Here is a 20764-nt window from a genome sequence, read left to right as displayed (position 1 = left end):
TCTTACAACAGCCACACTTGATTCTTGCAGACAACTTGTTATGCTCGTTCTTATGTAGTCTAAAGTTCTCTTTGACATGCAATTCTTTGCAAATTCTGGTTGTATCACAAGCTCCTACAGAGAAAAATTTGGTGCTTTCCACCATTCTTGCACAGGCCAGTTCTGCATAATTTGTCATCTCATCGATCAGCCTCAAGCCAATTCTTTGACAGTTAGCATTTAGGTTTGATTTAATTTGTGCTACAACACAAAGCATCCTGTGTTATCCCTTTAAGCCAGAAACCTGACATTCTAAAAACTTGCACTATTAAAATGTTCTGGTTTATCGAGTCTCCCCACAGTCACACTTGAAATAAAACTGCTTAGTCTGCTAAATTTTAAACACTTTATTGTTTTGTTACTGCAAATTTTAAGTGACAGAACCCCACAAATGTAAACATTATCACAGCTGTCCACACAATTCCAGTGTAGTTCAAACTGCAGTCATCTTGGTGGCAGCACACAGGAGATCGTCACGATGTGGCACGTACCCTCCAATCTGCAAAGTTTAAAAACAAACACTTAGAAACATGGAGGGCAGGAACACTCATGTTATGATTAAGTCCGTTTTAAATCAGAGTACACCAATCAGTCATGAATCTTCAGACTGGGGCGGTAAAACAACCTCATCACTTCTGCTTAACACTAAACCGTTGCCTAATTAAGTAACTTTTCCAGTTTAAACTGGTTACTCACCATCATGACTGTGCGCAATGTCAGTCTCATGACATGAGGTGCTGGACACAGACCACATGACTCCATTGCCTCAAACAAGAAACCTGCAATAGATGAAATGTGTTAGTAGAGTCTGCTTGTGGAGTGACTGAGAACACATTTTAGCTGCTGAGATCAGAGTATACCAATCAGTCACGAATCTTCAGACTGGGGCGGTAAAACAACCTCATCACTTCTGTTTAATGTTTAACTGGACATTAAGCTGCTGCATGCTGTTAAAACTGAACCAGAGTTTGTACTCACCAGCATGAACTGACTGAACCGACGATCTGGTGTTTAAAGCTGTTTAAAGACAGACAAGTATTAAGTATCCTGCTGAAGCTCTTTTGGGGAAATTGTCAGACTGACATTAACACTTTAGTGAAGCAAATCTATAAAGCAGCATTCAAAGCCACTGTGTTATAAAGTGTCAAAGAAGTTTAAATATGACATTTCTGGGATGCGATCAGAAAACACCTTTCAGCCATGCCTCAGTCAGCACTCCTTCTCCATCAGAGCACCAGCAGGTCACCTTACACCTGGAGGGTGACGTTCAGGGTTCTCAGCGCCATGCTAGGCCAACAGGAGGGGAGACCAACTGAGTTGGAGGGGGTAGAGTCAACCCCCTCTTTGACTGTGTTGGCATGTCATCATTTGCACAAACCCAGCAGTACTAAAGTCAAGATCCAGGGCTTTCACAGTCTTATCAGACAGGAAGCATGACTGCACAGTTTTAGACCTTAATACCAGAATCATTCATCCTTTATTTTCACTATGATCACTTTTCTGTTGATGTTAACATGCACAGCACCTACCTAGGGCTTGCGTCCAGCTCACAGCTTTGACAGGCAGCTCTGTCCTGAAGGACGACACAAAGTTACATTAGCAACGTTTGCTCACAATGACGTTAGGCTACAGGTTTGTTCCCGTGCAGATAAACATCAGATGATTCACAATTCCAGTATGTTTCCATTCAGACTGTTGGTAACCCCAACAGGTCATCCCCTTATTGCCAAGGCAACACCAGTGGGTTCACCTTTTCAGGTCTGGCATTGACACGAGGCGTAAGACGTGTGCAAGTATCATCATACAGGAAACTTGAGTGACACCCATCAGTCTAAATAAAAGTTTAGAGTCCATCAAGCTCTAAGCCTCCTACATAAAGATGTCTAGATGAGCACTAAAACAAAGCTACAGAGTTCACCCACCTGGACAAACAGCTGGGATGGTGATGGCAGCATCTGGAGTCCAAACTTCAGCTACCTGTAAAATGATTGCATCAAGTCAAGGTACAGAAAGGAGGTTCAAGTCTCACAGTGTTTCCTGTGGACCGTCACTGACTTCAGATTTAAATTTTATCAACAGCAGTTCAGACGAACGAGATTCCAAAATTTCTCTCATCATTTTCAGCAGGTCTGAATATTTAAAACTGCACAGATTTTTTTTTTTATTAAACATACCTTCAAACCGGAAAGCCTCCATGGAGCTGCTGAAGCAGTCATCAAGTCACCTGACAACAGAAATCATTTACATCACTCAAGTGGCCATGCAGATTGTATTATGACAAAATACACAGATTATAGAAATCCTTCAAAGTGAAAAGCTGCAGTTGCTCAGACGTTCGTGTCGTTTCACATCGGGTCAAAGTGAGCTAAGTATCATCATCACTGAAACTGCGCTGCAGATGAGACTTCTCGTCTCTGCACGACAAGCTCAACAGAAAGAATATTCAAGTCTTAAATCCTTACCTTGAAACTTTCTCGACTGCCTTCCTCCCCAAGCATTTGGTGGAAGTCCCTAAAGGAGAAGTTGGGCCGTTAATAAAAAAAAAAAAACAAAAAAAAAAAAAAAAAAAAAAAAAAAGCAGGGACTACTTCTTGTGCCATTAAGGACTTGCATGTTTGATCAGGGCTTTGGTGACAAACTGCCATGTGACACATGTCGTCCAGGTGTTTGATGGGTGCTAACCCATTTCATCCTTTCAAACAGTCAGAAATGCCTCACATTATGGAACCAATAAATTAATTTAGCATTTCAGATTCAATTTCTAGAATTTCACATTAACCTGAAAAAATTAAAGCTTAATACTTACATGCGGATTTGGCATCACTTCCTTCTGAAACAACTTTAGCCTAGCAAAGAAATACGACTGTTAATCATTTGCAATAACTAACATTTACATGTTTGTTAGCCTAAATTAAAGGGTAATCAGATTAAAGGTTGACATCACATTAATCAGGCATATGCTTGTCATTAATGGTAATCATCATGCTTAAAACCCTACTGTGGAATTTTAACAACGGCAGAAAATCTTAACTGACCTCTGAATTTAAGCCACTCTGAACACTGCGGGGTTCACATCAGAGGACCTACACAGAAAAAAAATTAAATCTTTGTTAATGAGATCTGTATTTAAGCCCTCAAGAAATTAGAACTAGAGATTTGTCAATTCAATCACTGCCCTTAACTTTAAACCACAGTCATTGTCTTATAAAAGTGTTTTAAGAGCCATTACAGCACAATCAGGTTGGAGCCTACATGCTGCTCAGAATCTGGTAAAGAAGCTTCTTCAAAACGCTGATTCAGTAAGAGAGAGTTCCAAGACTCATCACCGCAGCACAACATGCTCATTTATAGCCACACAGATGTTTAACTGCAGAGCCACTGAGAGAGATCATTTAAATTCCTAATCCAGATTAAAATCTGAAGCACTCGGAGCATTTTCTAATTACCTGATGTAGGAAGTGTCCTCACAGGCCATGCCTGAAACCAGACGAGGAGAGAAAAAAAAAAAAAAAAAAAAAAAAAAAAAAGATGGCGCCGTTAGAGAGTTGTAAAAGAAGAAGCACGAGACGATCAGTGGTGATTCCTTCATGCTACTCAGTGTTTGAAATGCTGTCTTCAGCGTTTTTATTCAGTGAGAGAGTTCAAACAGGTCATCACAGTAGCATGACCTTTCACGTTATGCCATTTAATACGGTTACATGACCCTACTCTCCATCTTATAATGCAATAAAGCGAATCTGTAAACAGACATTACCTGTGCAGGAAGCACGTTTCCAGCAGCTCCACATCTGGAAAGAAAAGAAAGAACGCGTTAGCATGCTGCAGCTAGCAACCAGCTAGCCATGCCGTTTACCACGTGACCGCTAAAATTTAACGTGCTACTGTTCGCGTGAAACAGTATGAAAACTGAGTTTAACAGCGTCTCAAATCAGAATAAAAAGAGTGCAATCACTGCCATTCAGGACAGGTCTGTGAAAAGTTTCATCATTTAGAGACGCTGTTAGTTGCCGTGCGGTCACTTCTGAAGCCATTAAAATGCAAGCCTGCTTTACGTTTAAGTCTCAATACTGGATGCATCAGGTAAAGAACATATTTTTATTAGTAGTGACAGAAGTTTCAGTCGAAATGTTTAAATTCTGCTGGTGGATGGTTGAAGATTACGCTAAAATCTGGTCGGTGCTCAATGAAGAGAAACTTCTAGCAAAAACACCACGCAGCGTTTAAAATGGCTGAAAATGAGACGTGAACTAACGTGAAACTGCAGCATCACTACAGCAGTTTCTTTCTTTAAAATCATCCAGTTAGTGGATAAACTCTGCAACTGAACTAAAGCGGCTAAGTGTTGCACAAATCTTACCTCTGCCAGAACATCGAAGGAAGTGGAAGAAGAGCGCGGTGCATCTCGTTTTTATGTCCCGCCTGTTGGACTCCGCCCACCGGCAAACGTCACCGAGTGGCTAACGCTTATCTTGACTCTCATCTGTATTACCAAACAATATTTGTCCAAATTTATGGCTGAAATAAATGTAAATTGTACCTTCTGTCAAGAACAACCTGAAACAGTTTCTCATTGGTTTTGGTCTTGTAAATTTACGTGTAAATTCTGGAAGGATTTCCACAAGTTTATTACTGACTCTGTTCTCCCTAATCTTCAACTATACTATAAGGATGTTATCTTTGGCTATTATAATTTTAAAGACAAGGACAATGATGCTTTCTTCTTTATAAATTTGGTTTTATTTTTGGCAAAATTTCATATACACAAAAGCAAAGTCCTCGGCAGAAAGCCTGAACGTCTTGTATTAAAAATGGAACTTGCACAATATATAAGGACAATCTCCTCATCAAAAAACACTAAGGCTCTCAAGACTGTTAACATCTATAACCGATTGAAACTGCTAACTTGATTTTGGCTCTTGCAAACTTTTGTTTATTTATGTTCCCCTTAATTTATTTTATCTTTTGTACTCACTTTTGTCTCACTGTCCTTGTCCCTCTCTCTGTTCCTCATTGTACTACCACAATGTCATCTTTTATGTGATTCCTGTTTTACTTGACTGTATGTCTAAAATGTGATAAATAAAGTTAATTTAAAAAAAACAAAAAAAACCTCTCATCTGTATTCAGCTATGGGTGAATTAAACTGGATAGAGTCTTTTGTACACAACCTAAACTCTGTATTTTTAACGCAAGAACATCGCTCTCAGCATGTAGCTGGAGAAAGCCTACAGAGAGTGGATTTTACTACGTCACTTCCGCTAAGATTGAGCGCCATTTTTACCTCCACCAGATGGCAGCAAAGACACAGAAACAGGCTGCAGATTTTACAGACCTTAGTGAGTGTGTGTGCGGGGGAAATCCAATTTCTACATCAGACAAGACAGAAAATAATTATCCAGCTAAAGCATAACATATATTTAAACAGCGAAGCACTTTACTATCAGTAATACCTGCGTAGCCAAATAATGCAAAAGCAATTTTGACTCAGAACACGTGATTTTCTACTCTTCCACCCTCCACAGTGTTATTCTTTCATGTAAATATCCTCCATTCCAGCAGTGGGCGAGATCAGGATCTGGGTATGACTATTGCAAACTAAACATTGTTCATTTACTGGAGTGATTTCTTTTCACTGTTTCAAGATTTGAACACAACCTTAAATTAGGAATGATTTTTTTTACTTATCATCTCTCATTCCCCTCTCTAGTCTTGACTTGTCCCCATGAAGAGATAATGTCCAAATGTCTCGCTTATTATGCTCGGATTCTCCAAAGTGTAAAAAAAGACATGGTTTTATCTCTCTCTCTCTCTCTCTCTCTCTCTCTCTCTCTCTCTCTCTCTCTCTCTCTGTTTTTTTTTTTTTTTTAAGGCAGAAAATGAAACACCGTCCAGCCATCAATCTGGAACACACAGTTTCTGATACTTCCTGCCAGCCAGCAGCTCATGTGTGAGGGCAAAATAACCTGATAGTGACAGCAAATGATGAATCCAACCTGAAACAGTACGTTCCATGGTAGCCAGAGCAGCTTTTGAAGGAGCCATCCAAGCCAGGGTGTTTCAGCAGAGGCTGGACCACTGCCTGTTTAAAAATTACAGGTACATCGCCTAAAGTCAGGCTGCTGTTTATAAGCCTTTGAATATAAGGTCCAATAGTGTCCCAAACTTCTTTAAAAAAACGAGGGGGAAGGACATCCCTGGGAGAACCAGACTTGATTTGGGTGACAATTTTACCCAGATAAGACAGAGACACAGGTTCAAAATGGCTAAAAAATGCTAAAGGCTAAAAATAACAGAAGGGTCATAAGAAGGGGGTAAAATATGTGCTCTAATAGATAAAATCTATTAAAGAAAAACAAAGAAATTTAAAAAAGCTTCACAAGTTTCAGCAGAAGCTTCTGTACAGTTGGATTGGGGAGGGTTAAGAACAGAGTTTAAAATACTAAATAAGAGACGGGGCTTATGGCAGTTGTCGTTAATAACACCTGCAAAATAGGCGGATTTCTGGTTCTTAACAATTTTCTGATATTTATGCCAGCTATCTCTTAAGATATCATAAGACACTTGTAGTTTGTCTTTTTCCCACTTGCGTTCTGCTTTTCTGCGCTCTCTCGAGCAGCCCGAGTGATGTCGTTCAGCCATGGCTCAGACTTCAGTTTAGACCGCCTGACCTTCAGAGGAGCAACAGAAATGCTCACTGACTCGACCTGTAAGAACCAAACACATTACTTGGTGGAAACTCACACTCCCTTTCTCACAGGTTCACCCACTGTGGGCAGCTCTTTATGTTTGAGTTGGAGCTCAGTGATGCCCTGGTTCAGATCTGGAAGGAGATTGACCAGGAGACCAGACTGTCTCATTAGGAGCATGCTCCAACAATCTGAGACATGCATACAAGCACGTGGGGGCTACACAAACTACTGAGTATCATTTTGAGCTGCTGCATAATTTGTTAACTTGATTTTTAAGGTGTCTTTGGAGCTGTAGGTTCTCTGTAGGTTGATCATTTTCATTTCTATCAATGTGGGATCCTTTATTTCCCAGCACATTACCCAGTCCATATCAGTATAGATCTGCATGATTTGTTCCCACTGAGATCTAAAGTGTTCATTTCCTTTAATTTTTTTAAAGTGTATGTTTTTTAAATTTATATATATATGCGCTCTTCTGGACAGAGCTCGCTGATGTTGTTCCTGGGATCTGCTGGAGCCACTCGCCACATCTTCTCAAGCTCTTCTCTGAGCCCTTGGTATTTCTCAAGCTTCGCGTGTTCCTTCTTCCTGATGTTGCTGTCATTCGGTATCGCTACGTCTACCACTATGGCCGTCTTCCTCTGCTTGTCTAACGCCACTGTGTACGGTTGGTTAGCCACCACCATTGTGTCCGTATCTGGAAGGATCTTAGCTCGGCCATTCTCCACCACCCTAGGGGGCGTCTCCCATTTTGACCTCGGGACTTCTAGGTCATACTCGGCACAGATGTTTCTGTATACTATGCTGGACACTTGGTTATGGCGTTCCCTGTATGCCCATATATATATGTATATATATGTATGTGTGTGTGTGTGTATGTGTGTATATATATATATATATATATATATATATATATATATATATATATATATATATATATAAGGGGTGCAACGATACACAAAATTCACGGTTCGGTTCGATACTTTGGTGTCACGGTTCGATATTTTTTCGATACAAAAAAAAATGTTCATGCCTTTTTAATTTGTCATTTATTAAAATTATAAATATATATTTTAACACAAAAGTACAGTTTTTAAATTTAACCCTAACCCTTGTGCGTGTTGTTTTTTAGCTCGTCATATTGCAGCCACAGAAATTCTTTTGTCCATGAAACCATAAAGCTGCACTTTCTTTTTGCCTTATAGTCTGATTTGTCATAACTTCTCCGTTTTGTGGTAAGCTTTTCTTTGGCTGTCACTTCTTCACCCTGACCTGTCTTATTTGGGCGATTCTCTGCGCGATCAACCTCTCACATGTTTAAGCTGCGGGAGATTTCACTTGTCATGTTTGCATAGTAAGCTAACAATTAATAAGACGATGTCAGAGGAATTGGTGCACAAATTATCATCACTCACAGATCAGTGCTGTCGCTCTCTATACACAGTTCGCGCGATTGCAAAGTGAAAGCAAAAAAACAAGCGCAAATTCAAACACGATTTCAATATGTCACATATTGACAGTGGCTCACCCAATGACATAATTACCCAGCTACATTTCTGAAAGAATGCAAAAGCATTGACATATATTTTTCCTTCCTACAATAGCCCGACAGGCAGGGCAGAGATAGCCCCGGGACATCGGGCTAGCGATATTGCGAGCCCTGTATCTGATTGAGGAATCACTCATCTTTGGAAAAGAGAGTTTATTACAGAGAAATGTCTCTTTCCAAAATAAAAGCTATACTATCCGCTTCTTCTGGGCTATATTCTCAGCAGCATATTAAACATATCAGGTCTCCATAAGGAGAATCCTGTGCTAACAGCTGTCTAAATGACTCGGCTAAAGTTTGTAGCATGCATGCTTGTTGTTTTTGTCTTTGCACTAGGATGATGTCGGTGTAAATGTGCAGTCATATTCGTTGTGTTCCCACTAGTGCTTTCAGGTTAATCTCGTTGAAATAACCTTAACCCCACAACACGGCAAATCTCCGTTAACGAGCTACCCTATACAGAGGGGCTAGACGGCCAACACGTTAACGAGCTAACTGCGCTAACACACTAGCTCCCACCCATGTAATTGAGCATTGCATGGCACATCCAACATACTGTTTTACTTTAGTCCATGACTTGCTTACCTTCAGGGTCATACGTCACATGAAAACCAAAATAATTCCAAACGCCAGATCTGAATGAGGGTGGGGAGGTCCACTTCTGTCTCGCTAGCTTGCCCTGCGCTCTTCCTTCTGACCATGCTGTCTGTGTTGAGTGCTCAGTGAATCTGCGTTCGACTACTCCGCCTAGGCTGCACTCTCGAGCCTAGGCGGAGTAGTCAAATGCAGATTCACTGAGCGCTCAACACAGACAGCATCGTCAGAAGGAAAGTTGATAAAATAAATTACAAATTTTGTATTGTTCTTTTTTTTTCTCCCCTTTGGTTTTCTTCCTTTCTCTCCCCCTCTTTCTTTCATTCTTTCCCCCTGTCCTATCCCACAGTCATGTCTGTCCCGTTTGCAACTGAAAATAAAATAAATTCATAATTATAATAAAGGTCAATCAAATGGACCAATATGATGATCCACTTAAAATAAATCCTCTTGGCATCTTTCTTGGCCTCAAGACAACAATTCTGATGGCTATAGATCCAAACGGGACACAAAAAATAAAAAATAAAAAATAAAAAATAAATTGAAAAAAATTGTATTGTTCGATACATATGCGTACCGAACCGAAAGCACTGTATCGAACGGTTCAATATCGATACGAATATCGTTGCACCCCTAATATATATATATATATATATATATATATATATATATATATATATATATATATATATATATATATATATACATAACGGAAGGAAGGAAGGGGGCCGGGGACTGGTGAGTGTCAGCACCACAGTCCAGGATGAGACAACGAACATCCAAGAATACATTGGGAAGATGGCCCCAACTGACCGAGTGCTCAGTGAATACCTCAGGCAGCAGAAACCCAAGAAAGAGGAGGGAGACGAGGAACCATCATGGAAGGACAGGCCCCTGCACGGTATGTACCACCGGCAGATAGAGGAGGTGGCTGATATCCAGAAATCCTACCAGTGGCTGGACAAAGCTGGACTGAAAGACAGCACAGAGGCACTAATCATGGCAGCACAAGAACAAGCTCTGAGCACAAGATCCATAGAGGCTGGGGTATATCACACCAGGCAAGACCCCAGGTGCAGGCTGTGTAAAGATGCCCCAGAGACAATCCAGCACATAACAGCAGGGTGCAAGATGCTAGCAGGCAAGGCATACATGGAACGCCATAACCAAGTGGCCAGCATAGTGTACAGGAACATCTGTGCCGAGTATAACCTGGAAGTCCCGAGGTCAAAATGGGAGATGCCCCCAAGGGTGGTGGAGAATGACCGAGCTAAGATCCTGTGGGACTTCCAGATACAGACGGACAAAATGGTGGTGGCTAACCAACCGGACATAGTGGTGGTAGACAAACAGAAGAAGACGGCCGTAGTGATCGATGTAGCGGTTCCGAATGACAGCAATATCAGGAAGAAGGAACACGAGAAGCTGGAGAAATACCAAGGGCTCAGAGAAGAGCTCGAGAGGCTGTGGAGGGTGAAGGTAACGGTGGTCCCCGTGGTAATCGGAGCACTAGCTGCGGTGACTCCCAAGCTAGGCGAGTGGCTCCAGCAGATCCCGGGAACAACATCGGAGATCTCTGTCCAGAAGAGCGCAGTCCTGGGAACAGCTAAGATACTGCGCAGGACCCTCAAGCTCCCAGGCCTCTGGTAGAGGACCCGAGCTTGAAGGATAAACCGCCCGCAGGGGCGTGCTGGGTGTTTTATGTATATATATATATATATATATATCGTAGTGGAAGCAAAACAGCAAAAGTCAGAGGGAATTCATGACGACATTGATCAAATGTGAAACGCAGTTTGCTGCTTCTTTTGCTGCAGGCTGGTGAATTTTGGTTGGAGAGAGACAAAACCTGCAGCTCAGAATCAGCGCAAAAAGACGTAAACACAGCGCGGACCCGAAGAATCGCTAAGCTCCGACAGCGTGTCCGTGTTCGGGCCATCGGGTGAGAAAGCCGAGAAAGACGAAGCTGATTCTGATGTGTCGGGTCCGCTCTGTGTTTAGGTCTTTGTGTGGAATCCGTTAATGAATTGATATCGCTTTATTCAAGCTACTCACCTCTCTCTTCCACCTGCACTTTCAACTGGACCACGGCCAATCAGAGAGGTCCCGCCCCTGACTATCTCTGATTGGTTTAGTCCACGATAGGGGCATAATGTGTGTCTGCTGTTGACCACACGGAGAGTTGCAGAGATTTTTTTTGTTACCGGAACAGTTGGTCGCACCTGTGCGACCAAATATTTATTTTTAGTCGCACCACTGAAAAATTTGGTTCAGTATCTGTGAAGTGGATAAGGGCAATAAAAAAATAGATGAATGAATGTTTGAAAATTAAAGACCATTTATTGCATTTTTGTCACATCTACAAACGTCCATTATTAATAGTTCTTAAATACAGTCGTCAGTTTTACAAATCAAACACACAAAAAAGACACAACTTTGCATTCAAATAGAGAAAATATGCACTATTTAATATGACTTTTTTGACCAAAAATAAGCATTATCTTTTTCTGGACGGACATCTAAGCTTACACCTCCCTGCTCTGTCCCTTCAGGTTTAATAACCTTCACTAGAACACACGCAGGGACCTCATGAGGAAAAAGCTAAAAAGCTCTAATAGAAACTCTTACATATTCCTTTGCACAAGGTTGGACCCTGTCCGTCTTTTTCACTTGCAATAAAGCCTACATAAATAATAGAATGTGTCCATAATAATGTGAATCCCTAATAAAGTTTAATTACTGATTTACTGCATACTATTTACTCATAAATAGCTTGTCTGATTAGGCAACGAGCACCACGGTTAATCCTACAGAAGTATGTATTACTCCACAGCTAAAGTCCATCAGTCAGCTGCTACGTTTTAAACTTTCCACCCCCTTTGGTTACACATCAACACTCGAGGAGTTTCACAGCGCTAAACCAAAGGAAGCAGAGATCATTTGCACTGCGAGCTCTTAGTAACGAACTGGATATTAAGAGCTAAAATGCTCTTACTTGACTAAAACTGGAGATCAGAAGGGGACGAGCAGCTGCTGAACTCAGTCACATAAAGACCAGGGATTTCTGTTCAGGCCAGTCTCATAGACTTCACTGTAAAACCAGCAGCCCATCGAGCTAAAGTGGATCCCTGCAGTTTGTGTCCTGACTAAGGTGCATCCTAATAAGGCGATAAAGGTTCAGCTGAGTAATCAAGACTCAGTAAGTTACATAATTAATTAATATTCCTGAGGTGATGGCTCAGACACGTCATGTGGTAAATGTTATACAGGCAGGATTGTCCGATACTTTGCAGCAGTCGCGGTAAAACGCTGCATGACCCTGATATTATTAAAAGTTAAGAAGCCTCAAGCTTCATTGTCCATCTCTATCTCCATTTCTATTGAAATTCTGCTAACACTGAATTGTGCTGGTGCTTCTTCTTCGACGACGGTGAAGACGACGATGGCGAGGAGTTCACCGGTGAGAGCGTGACGCTGTAGAGGTTGGCGACGAAGGCCTCCCAGCCGCGGCGCAGTGCTCGGTCCAAGGCCTGGTGGGAACAGGAGGAGTAAGGGTTAGCTACATTACAGCCACTGACAGGTGACAAGAAGAACCTCAGATGTAGTTACAATGTTACAATGATAAAGGCACTCCCCCATGGCAGCAGTCTCCCCTAGCAGGACATTGCATCACAGACAAAACAGCTCAGCAACACCTCAGGGAATGTGACACAGCTGCTCGAGCGCCCTCGAAACTCTACATCACAGTCCGATCGAGCATGTGTGAAACAATGGAGCAAACACCAACTGCTAGGACCCAAAGGATCCCACCACAGGAGACCCCAGTGCTCTTGTGTCGATAATGAGTCAGTAATCAAAGCAGCTCCATGAAGCTGTTTTGTGACTGAGCTCTTCAGTCTTGAATTGAGTTTGTAGTTAGACGCTGAATTTAAATTGGCCAAGCGCTTCATTAAACAGGTAAAATAGTAATAAACACCTGGAAGTAGCCATTTGCTTAATATAAATGTGTTACTGGAAGGTTTTCTTTGAATTTTTACATATGCTGAATGTTAATGTTTGACATTATCCTGCTCTAGGCTCATTTCTTGTGCATGGAATAAAAGGATTTTTCCTGGAGTTCACTGGAATTCCTGTGCTCAGTATACAAATTAATGATTGTTTCTGTTGTGTCGCAGCACGGCTGCTTCCTGGGAAATTCCAAGAGACACGCTATTGACCTTTTCTATAAAAAGAACCAATGAGCTTTATTATTGTCTAAAAGTCCATCTGGAAAATAATGAGCTCACTGGAAACAGGTTGTGCTGTGGTAACTCATGACTAAATATTTAACCAGCGCCGCACACTGAGCAGAAACCAACCAATCGTCTGCAGAGCGGAGCTGATTAACAGCACTGGAATGTTTTTTCACGGTGTGGGGTTTAGCAGGCGGGTCAGCATCACCTGACCTCGTTCCACTGATCAAAGGACATGATAGAGGAGCCACAGGAATGTCACCTGTGTGTGTGTGTGTGTGTGTGTGTGTGTGTGTGTGTGTGTGTGTGTGTGTGTGTGTGTGTGTGTGTGTGTGTGTGTGTGTGTGTCAGCAGGAGCAGAAATTCTTTACAATAACCTGCTTAATTTTTCGTCATTAAAAATGACGTAGAGGAAAAACTCATTTGGGGGTGACTTCATGTGCCGTGACACGCACCAGTGACCGCTGGACCTTGGACGCGCAGTGGCAACATGTTATAAAGGTGATAAGATAGTTTCCATGGCAGTTAATAACCCAGAGTGCATTACGTGGAGGATGGCGAGGGAGAACTTTACCCCTCTGTTCCACACATGCTGGGCGTGCAGTTACACAACCTTCAGCTTCGGCTTAAAGTTTAACCCGACGCAGCGAAGCTAAATATGGAGTTTATGTAAATGTGACAAACTGAAGAGGAAGTTGATACAAGTCTGCAGCCTAAAACAACACTACACATTTTCTCTCACCTTGCGGTAATTTTTCCTCTTCACCGCTTTCATCCCTTCCTCTTGCTCCTTCGTCATCCTCCTCTCCTCCTCCTCTTCGTCTTCTCTTCCTCTCTTCTTGTCTCGGATAAGGACTTGGTCGTCAGCGTCCTCCCGAGCCGGGAAGTGAACGAGCACGGGTTCCTTCTCCCAGCCCGCCTTTTCATTTTCTTCCTCCACCTTCTTCAGGTTCTCCATCTCTATCTCAATCTTCACCCTGATGTCCTCGGGGAAGTCAGCTGGACCCTCCGTGCCCAGGCTGGGCCTCTCCTCTCTGGCTGCGTCCTCGTCTGCTCTCCCCTCTTTCTGCTTCCTCCTGGAGCTTCTCCTCCACCTGCTGCTGCGGCGGCTGGGTTTCCTCCTCAGGAGGCTCTCGTCGTCATCTTCCATCATGCCTTCGCTGAAGCCAAACACCTCGCCTTCTTCCTTCTCATCAGAACAATGCACCGCTGTGATGGATGGGTCACTCGAGACTGCCTCCTCTATGTTGCAAACATTTACACCAGTCTCCTCTACCTCTGTGGCGGCCTCGGGCTCGTCGAGGCGACCGTAGAAGCCACTCGATTTGTCCAGAAACTTTGGGGCCCTGATGGAGCTTCGGACTGAGCTCATCCTGGAGTTCCTGCCAATAGCCATCTTTTTGTTGGAGTTTCTTCGAGTTTCTGTCTGTTACTTCTTTTGGCCTCTGGTGCACTTTCTCACACACTCTTTCTACTCCTGGTTTGTTCCTGCTGAGAGAGGAGAGATTAGAGTTTAAGGCTGTTACATAACCCTGCCCTCTGTCAAACGCACAGTCCGATCCATTTCCATACAGGCAGCCAAAATTTCAAGAACAGTGATAGGAGATAAAAGCTGAAGGAAAAAGCGTAAAAGACCATAGACGAAAGATAATTACTTTTCACATCAATGTGAGTATGTGTGTGTTTTATCAGCCTCTCTGGATGGTAAGTACTGTACAACAGAAATGCTATGCAGGCGTCACAAGAATGTCTGTGTTTGAATATCGGTGGCCGTGACCGAGGCTGGAGGTCAGAGTCAATGTTATCGGGGTTGTGATGATAACAGATGTCAAAAAACTGAACGCGCAGCATTCTTAGCGCTGAAGATAAACACACAGGGAGTCGGACAGCCGGATGTGCAGCCAAAATCAATGACTTCAGACTAACTGTCGGTGTCAGCGACCTGCTTGTCTGTCCATTCTCCACCTGTTCTGAAAGTCAGTCATACAATCTGCGTCAAACATCGACATGTGTTTTTCAGGGGTCCCGTGTAAGCACAGTGTTGTTTAGATGAGTTCCTTATATTCTGGCTGTGTTGGAGTGGCTGATGACTGCTCCACTCCCTGTGCAGGAAGAGCAGCATTATTACCTCCACCAACGAGGTTATGTGCCGGTGGCGTTGGCACGACTGATCCGCGTTAGCGCGTTAAAACAGGCTAATCCGCGTTAACTCGTTAACGCGGATCAATCCGTGTAAGGGGTTACTCGCCGTTAACACGTTAATGCGGCTTAAACGCGTTAATGCTGTCATTACGACTAACGCGATTAACAATTAACCCATCTGGAGCGCAGACTGACTCAAAATCCCTGAAATGTCTCTGTCAACGCCTTTTGGGCAGTTCGTCCATTTTAATCGCGTTAATCATTAACCACGTTAACGCAGCCCTATTAGAAACTGTTGCCAACATATTGAAACTTCCTTATTACATCTTAAATATCATGTCACATTTGACCTCTGACCTCTACTTTATGATCAGTGGACTGATCTGTGTGTCACAGTGATTACAATGCAAGCCACACAATCAACGAGCGTCTCTCAGAGCGCTCCTCTTTGAGGTCCTCAATGATCACTGCTTGCTCGACTGCCCTTTTGGGCAGAATTGCAACTGCAGCAAAAGCTTCGCTTGTACTCTCCGCCTGGTGGGACACTTTTAATTAATAAAAGAAAAGCGGCCAAACAAACATGTGTGTTAGTCCAGGATGAGGCAAGAAATCAGCTGCTGTGACATCACTGATTGCGCTGCTGGTAGAAATGAGACGTACTCAGGGGTTTTGACCCTGCAGTGAAAAAGTGCAAGATCGCTTCCCCTCCCCTCTGTGATCACCTTGTAAACCGTTTCACCGCAAGTTACATAATAACAAAGTCCACACTAATGCTCCTCTGAAGGAGTACACTTCCTGCTAATAACCAGAAACTGCAGACATATTTGGTGTCCTTTCCAGATCAGCTTTGTTTTTTAAAACAAATGAAGACTTTGGATTGTTACAAGGGTGGCAAACAGAAGAGGAAACCAAAAAACGTCCTTCTGTGCTCTGACAAACGGCGTCCTGGAAATCTCGAAGACTTGCGAAGTGCAGGTAACGTTTCATATAATGTGCAGATTGCAAAATAAAGACTGAAAGGTGTTGTGTAATAGGAGGCGAATAAAAAAAAAGGATGACTTAATTAAAGTGTTAAAAATTAAACAGGGCTGAGAAGCAGCCCAACAGTGAGAGCATTAAACAGGAGTGAACAGAAATGGCTGCTACCACATATTAAACAGTAACGCCTTCAACAGGTGAAGAAATAGTTGCAGCCTTACCAGATCTCTCGCTCTCGTCTCGTTCCCCTCTCGGTGTGTGAGTCTGAGTGAGTGACACGGAGCCGGGAGCGCTGCTTATTGCCCTCATACACGTCACACGCCAACCCTGCCCAAACCTGCAGAGTCTTCGTCACTGGTACGAACACACACACACACACACACACACACACACACACACACACACACACACACACACACACACACACACACACACACACACACACACACACACACACGCTGTAAAACACTCTCCCTCTCTCCACCTACACACACACCTTGTCATTACATCCTTGAACACACACTGACTTAGAGATAAAGCCATGTATTAAACAGGTCAAATATTAACTTACTGAAAAAAATCTCAGCAGCAGCAGCGCACGTCCTACCTTTGCTGGGTAAACTCGTGGGATCCAGCTATAGAGGCTTTGCAGGGATGCAACAGAGTTTTGCCTTCAGTGCTCAATGCGCCAGGGTCTCCATGGTCAAATAAACGATTTATTGGTGGAGATGGACACGAAGCCTTATGACTTAGAAACTTTGATCATTCAATCTCTGATTTACCTCATACTTTGTTTTAAACAGCTCTTTATAGATGAACCTTTTATAAAAACTCTATCAACTTTATTCTGCCTGTGAGCTCAGTTATTGCACTCTTATGCATTACACCAACATACAGTGGGGACTCTGTATATCCTGTTGGTCCTGGAGAGGCTTACCTGAACAGTCTGTTAACTTTCTGGATACTACTCTGGATACTAGGACTTCCCCCCACAGTCCAACAATATGTAATTAGTGAGGTTGGGTTAAATGTTAGCCCTGTGACAGTCTGGCGACCTGTCCAAAGTACAAAAACCATTTACATACTGCATTAATCGATCATTTTATAATCTAATTATTTGTAATATACATTTTTCTTTCATTCAGTTAGCACTTTATCATCAGCTGGTTACGTTAACAGGACAATTCGTCACTCGCTCGGTGTCCAGATATCAGAATGAATCAACTGACTTCAGTTTCTCTCCACACTTTTTATCCAGGCTGCCTGTCACGTGGTCTGTGTCTGCGGTTGCAGTTTTTTCTCTGTTTTTGTCTGTAAGTTTGTTAGCTTATTATTAGCTGTGATGGAATGACAGGAATAGTTGTCCTTATCCTCCTTCCCATGAGAAGATCAGCTGGACTGTATCCATTTGCCAGTGGAGTGGCATGGTCGGCCATAAGGGCGAAATAAGGATCACCAGATCACTTCTTCACAGAATGTGTTGTTAACATCAGGAATATAACATTTATGTACCATTCTGAACTGAATGAATGAATTTATCCAGCGTGCCTGCAATGATTTTTAAACCCAGCAGATGTCGCTATTAAGCAACACACCAACACGGCGTAAACACGGTAAGGGTCATGTAGCGCACACTCCGTGAGGCCTCATTTAGTCATCACTAGTCTGACCTGATCTGATAAAACAGTTACGTTTGTTTCTGTCACTTTGTGCAGATCTAAAGGGTCTTATAACTTATAGCTGCTGCATGCTAGGTGGGCTAATTTTTGTGAATTGTGGGTGCAGCTCTGTGCAGCTAACCAGCAGGTTAACTTTAGTTATGTCTGTTGTAGATTCAGCACTCTGGTCTCCAGCTGTGGAGCTACAGAACACAGGGAAACACAGGGAAGAGGTATCCTGCCATAAATCCTATACATAGAAAAGTGGTAATGGTAATGTAGTTGTACATAAACTTTTTCTGGAGTAAAAGTACACATGTTCTGTATTAACAAACATTTCAGACTCTGTGTAATTGTTTAGTCATTGAATTGTACACCACAGCTGGAGCTAATTCACTCAGTCACACCATCATTTATTATTCGATTAATAGTTTTATATGAATCTTTTAGTTCTGCTGAATAGCATGAGAACATAAAAACATTTCTATAGCTTCTCTGTTTTTGAATGAATCAAAAATCACAGTGAAAGAGATGATCTGTGCTACACATCAGTAACTTGCTGTCTTGAGGGTTTGTTGACTTTTTGAAGGTGAAGTTTGCCAATTTAACATTTGCTGTTGTTTCCACTGAGCACCGGTGGATGCACTGATTTATCACTGGTATTTCTACAACAGCAGTATTGTTTTACTCCCTTAAAACGTACGTAGCTTTTTGTTCTCTTCACAGATGGCACAATAGATGTTGATGTAGCCCTGAATCCCCCTGGACGTCTAACTTAGTGTCGTGGAGGGTATGCCGTGCTCTTCTCTGGTCAAATTTGGACAAGCACGCCCAAAGATCAATGATTTGTTTGGCCTTGTTCTCTCTCCACAAGGCAAATAATTGGTCACATTCTAATGAAAGTTTTAATGAAAGAAAGAGCTTCACAAATTAAAGTGCATTAACAAGAGAAAACGCGGTCGATGCAGGACACTTGCAATACTTAGGGAGGTGTCGTTTCAGTGCAGACAATCCCACCAAACGCTTTCAAAGCATACAAATATGGCATGAACTGGATTCAGTAGAGCATCCCTGTTTTTTAGTTACACGATGAACACAAAGAGGGTGTTGCACCAAAGACCTCACTGTGCTCGGATTTCTAGCAGACCGCCATCTGCAGCTTGTATGAAAGACGTCGACTCGTCTGCAAACACTCGGCATTGACACAATCGCACTTCAAATCTATGCGTCAAAACGAGTCAAATGATCCATAGGAAGACCAAAGCCAGTGTCAGAGACCTTTTAGATGGTCTGAACATAAAACGGTGCCATACGTCGATATCGGACTGCACATTCCGTCCTACGATCCCACATTCCTAGCTCTGCGAGAAAACAGTCTTCCAGATATGCCAGAGGCCTCCTGAATTTGGATGGGAAATGCCTACTAAAATCAGAAGTCTGCTGGCTGGCCTCTGGCTGAACAGTGTCTGAAACAGGTTCTCAGGTGGATCAGTAGAAGTTTCTGGTGCCCCAGGAGTCCTTGAAAGATTGTAACTATTTCTTACCAGTGTGCTTATCTTGGCTAGCAAGGTCTTGGGTCCAAATCCACCTGCAGCCTCTCTGTGTGGAGTTTGCATTTTCTCCTCGTGTCTGCATGGTTTCTCTCCGGGTACTCTGGCTTATTCTCGTAGTCAAAAGACAGTTACAAGTTAGTGGGTCAATTGGTCATTCTAAATTAGCCTTAGGTGTGAACGGTTGTCAGTTCCTGTGTTCGTCCTGTGACAGGCTGGGACCTGTCCAGGGTGTACCCTGTGCCTCACCCTAGGAAAACTAGGCCTGTTGAATGGCCTAAACTAGACTGACTGATATGTAGAGAACAACTATAGTTTTTCCACTCTTGCACGAATCTTGGTCGTGATTCAAATTGAAGGCGTTCCTGCAAAACGTGTTATCATCTCAAAACAGATACATTCATCCAAACACAACTAACACATTAATCTCTCTGCAAATCTTGCACAAAACCTCCCGTAATTGGTCGCATCCTTGATTTGCTCGCCGCAAGAAGACATTTAAAAACCACACGTGAGTCAGTGTAACACCCTGAACTGTTAACTTCTAATGCAGGTAAACCCTGGAGTAGGAATGTGTGTATACAGATTAAAATCAGTTAGCCTGGTCAATGATATGGTAGTGTTTGCACAGTGAACACTTGGTCTGGGTGGGACTGGAAGTGGGAGCTGTTTACCTGTGTGTGTGTGTGTGTGTGTGTGTGTGTCTGTCAATGCCTGCTTTTTTGCCCGTGTCACATTTAATAGCCCTTTGTGCACCTTCATGTAAACGCATGCAGAGGGTTCCTCTGCAGCTGTGATGACACACCATCAGGAACACACACAGATTAAAAGGAGTTTAATGATGTGTTATTCATGACAGTGAAGCTCATACTTTTACAGGTAATAATACAACTTCTTTCAGTATCACCACTAATATCGTCTACTGCGTGTTCGTGCAGCTGCACTTGTGACTCATCAAGGTCCAACAGTGGCGTGCATGTAGCTCTGACTTCAGCTCCTCTTACTCATCTCCCACTGCATCTTCATCTTGGAGTCCCTCCGCGAGTACACCTCCACACGCTCCAAATATAGTCACCAAGTGGGCCGCTTCCCCTTAGAGAGGGCGTACCAGCTGTCAATCACGCAACTTCAGCTGTTCTGAGGTTAGAGAATCCCCGCCCACGAGAGAGTAATCACCCATGACTGAGCAGGTTGCAATGGTCGCTGTCAGGCACAGACAAGTTGGGGCTCGGTATCTGGACGGTGAGGTGAGGATGTGGTGAATGTGCAGAACATCCGGCTGGAAGACGGCGTTATAGACGATGCTAGGTGCAGACAACGTGATAAAAATAAC

General features: G+C 42.9%; 1 protein-coding gene and 1 long non-coding RNA gene across 3 annotated transcripts; both read right to left on the bottom strand.

The window, feature by feature from the left end:
- Positions 1-371: 371 nt before the first annotated feature.
- On the bottom strand, positions 372-4418 carry LOC308411479. Its single transcript, XR_013974382.1, has 12 exons — positions 4397-4418; positions 3794-3827; positions 3486-3516; positions 3075-3122; positions 2846-2885; positions 2502-2550; positions 2214-2263; positions 1962-2016; positions 1569-1612; positions 1018-1056; positions 736-818; positions 372-538 (listed from the first exon to the last, which is right to left on the bottom strand). It is a non-coding gene; the product is annotated as an uncharacterized lncRNA (long non-coding RNA).
- Positions 4419-11187: 6769 nt separating this feature from the next.
- LOC308408668 (uncharacterized protein) lies at positions 11188-16594 on the bottom strand. 2 transcript variants are annotated; one of them, XM_080901035.1, is made up of 3 exons: positions 16445-16594; positions 13846-14594; positions 11188-12401 (listed from the first exon to the last, which is right to left on the bottom strand). In XM_080901035.1, the coding sequence occupies exons 2-3, from the start codon at positions 14497-14499 to the stop codon at positions 12249-12251; spliced, it is 807 nt and encodes a 268-aa protein (XP_080757161.1). In that variant the 5' UTR covers positions 14500-14594; positions 16445-16594; the 3' UTR covers positions 11188-12248. The 2 variants fall into 2 exon arrangements, with proteins under 2 accessions (XP_080757161.1, XP_080757162.1); XM_080901036.1 differs by having other exon boundaries at positions 13846-14591; positions 16445-16574.
- Positions 16595-20764: the final 4170 nt, after the last annotated feature.

The sequence above is a fragment of the Rhamphochromis sp. 'chilingali' genome (genome assembly GCF_963969265.1).
Source record: "Rhamphochromis sp. 'chilingali' genome assembly, chromosome: 1".
Classification (NCBI taxonomy): domain Eukaryota; kingdom Metazoa; phylum Chordata; class Actinopteri; order Cichliformes; family Cichlidae; genus Rhamphochromis; species Rhamphochromis sp. 'chilingali'.
Note: the sequence above shows the minus strand (reverse complement) of the source record. Positions and strands in the feature narration are given on the sequence as shown.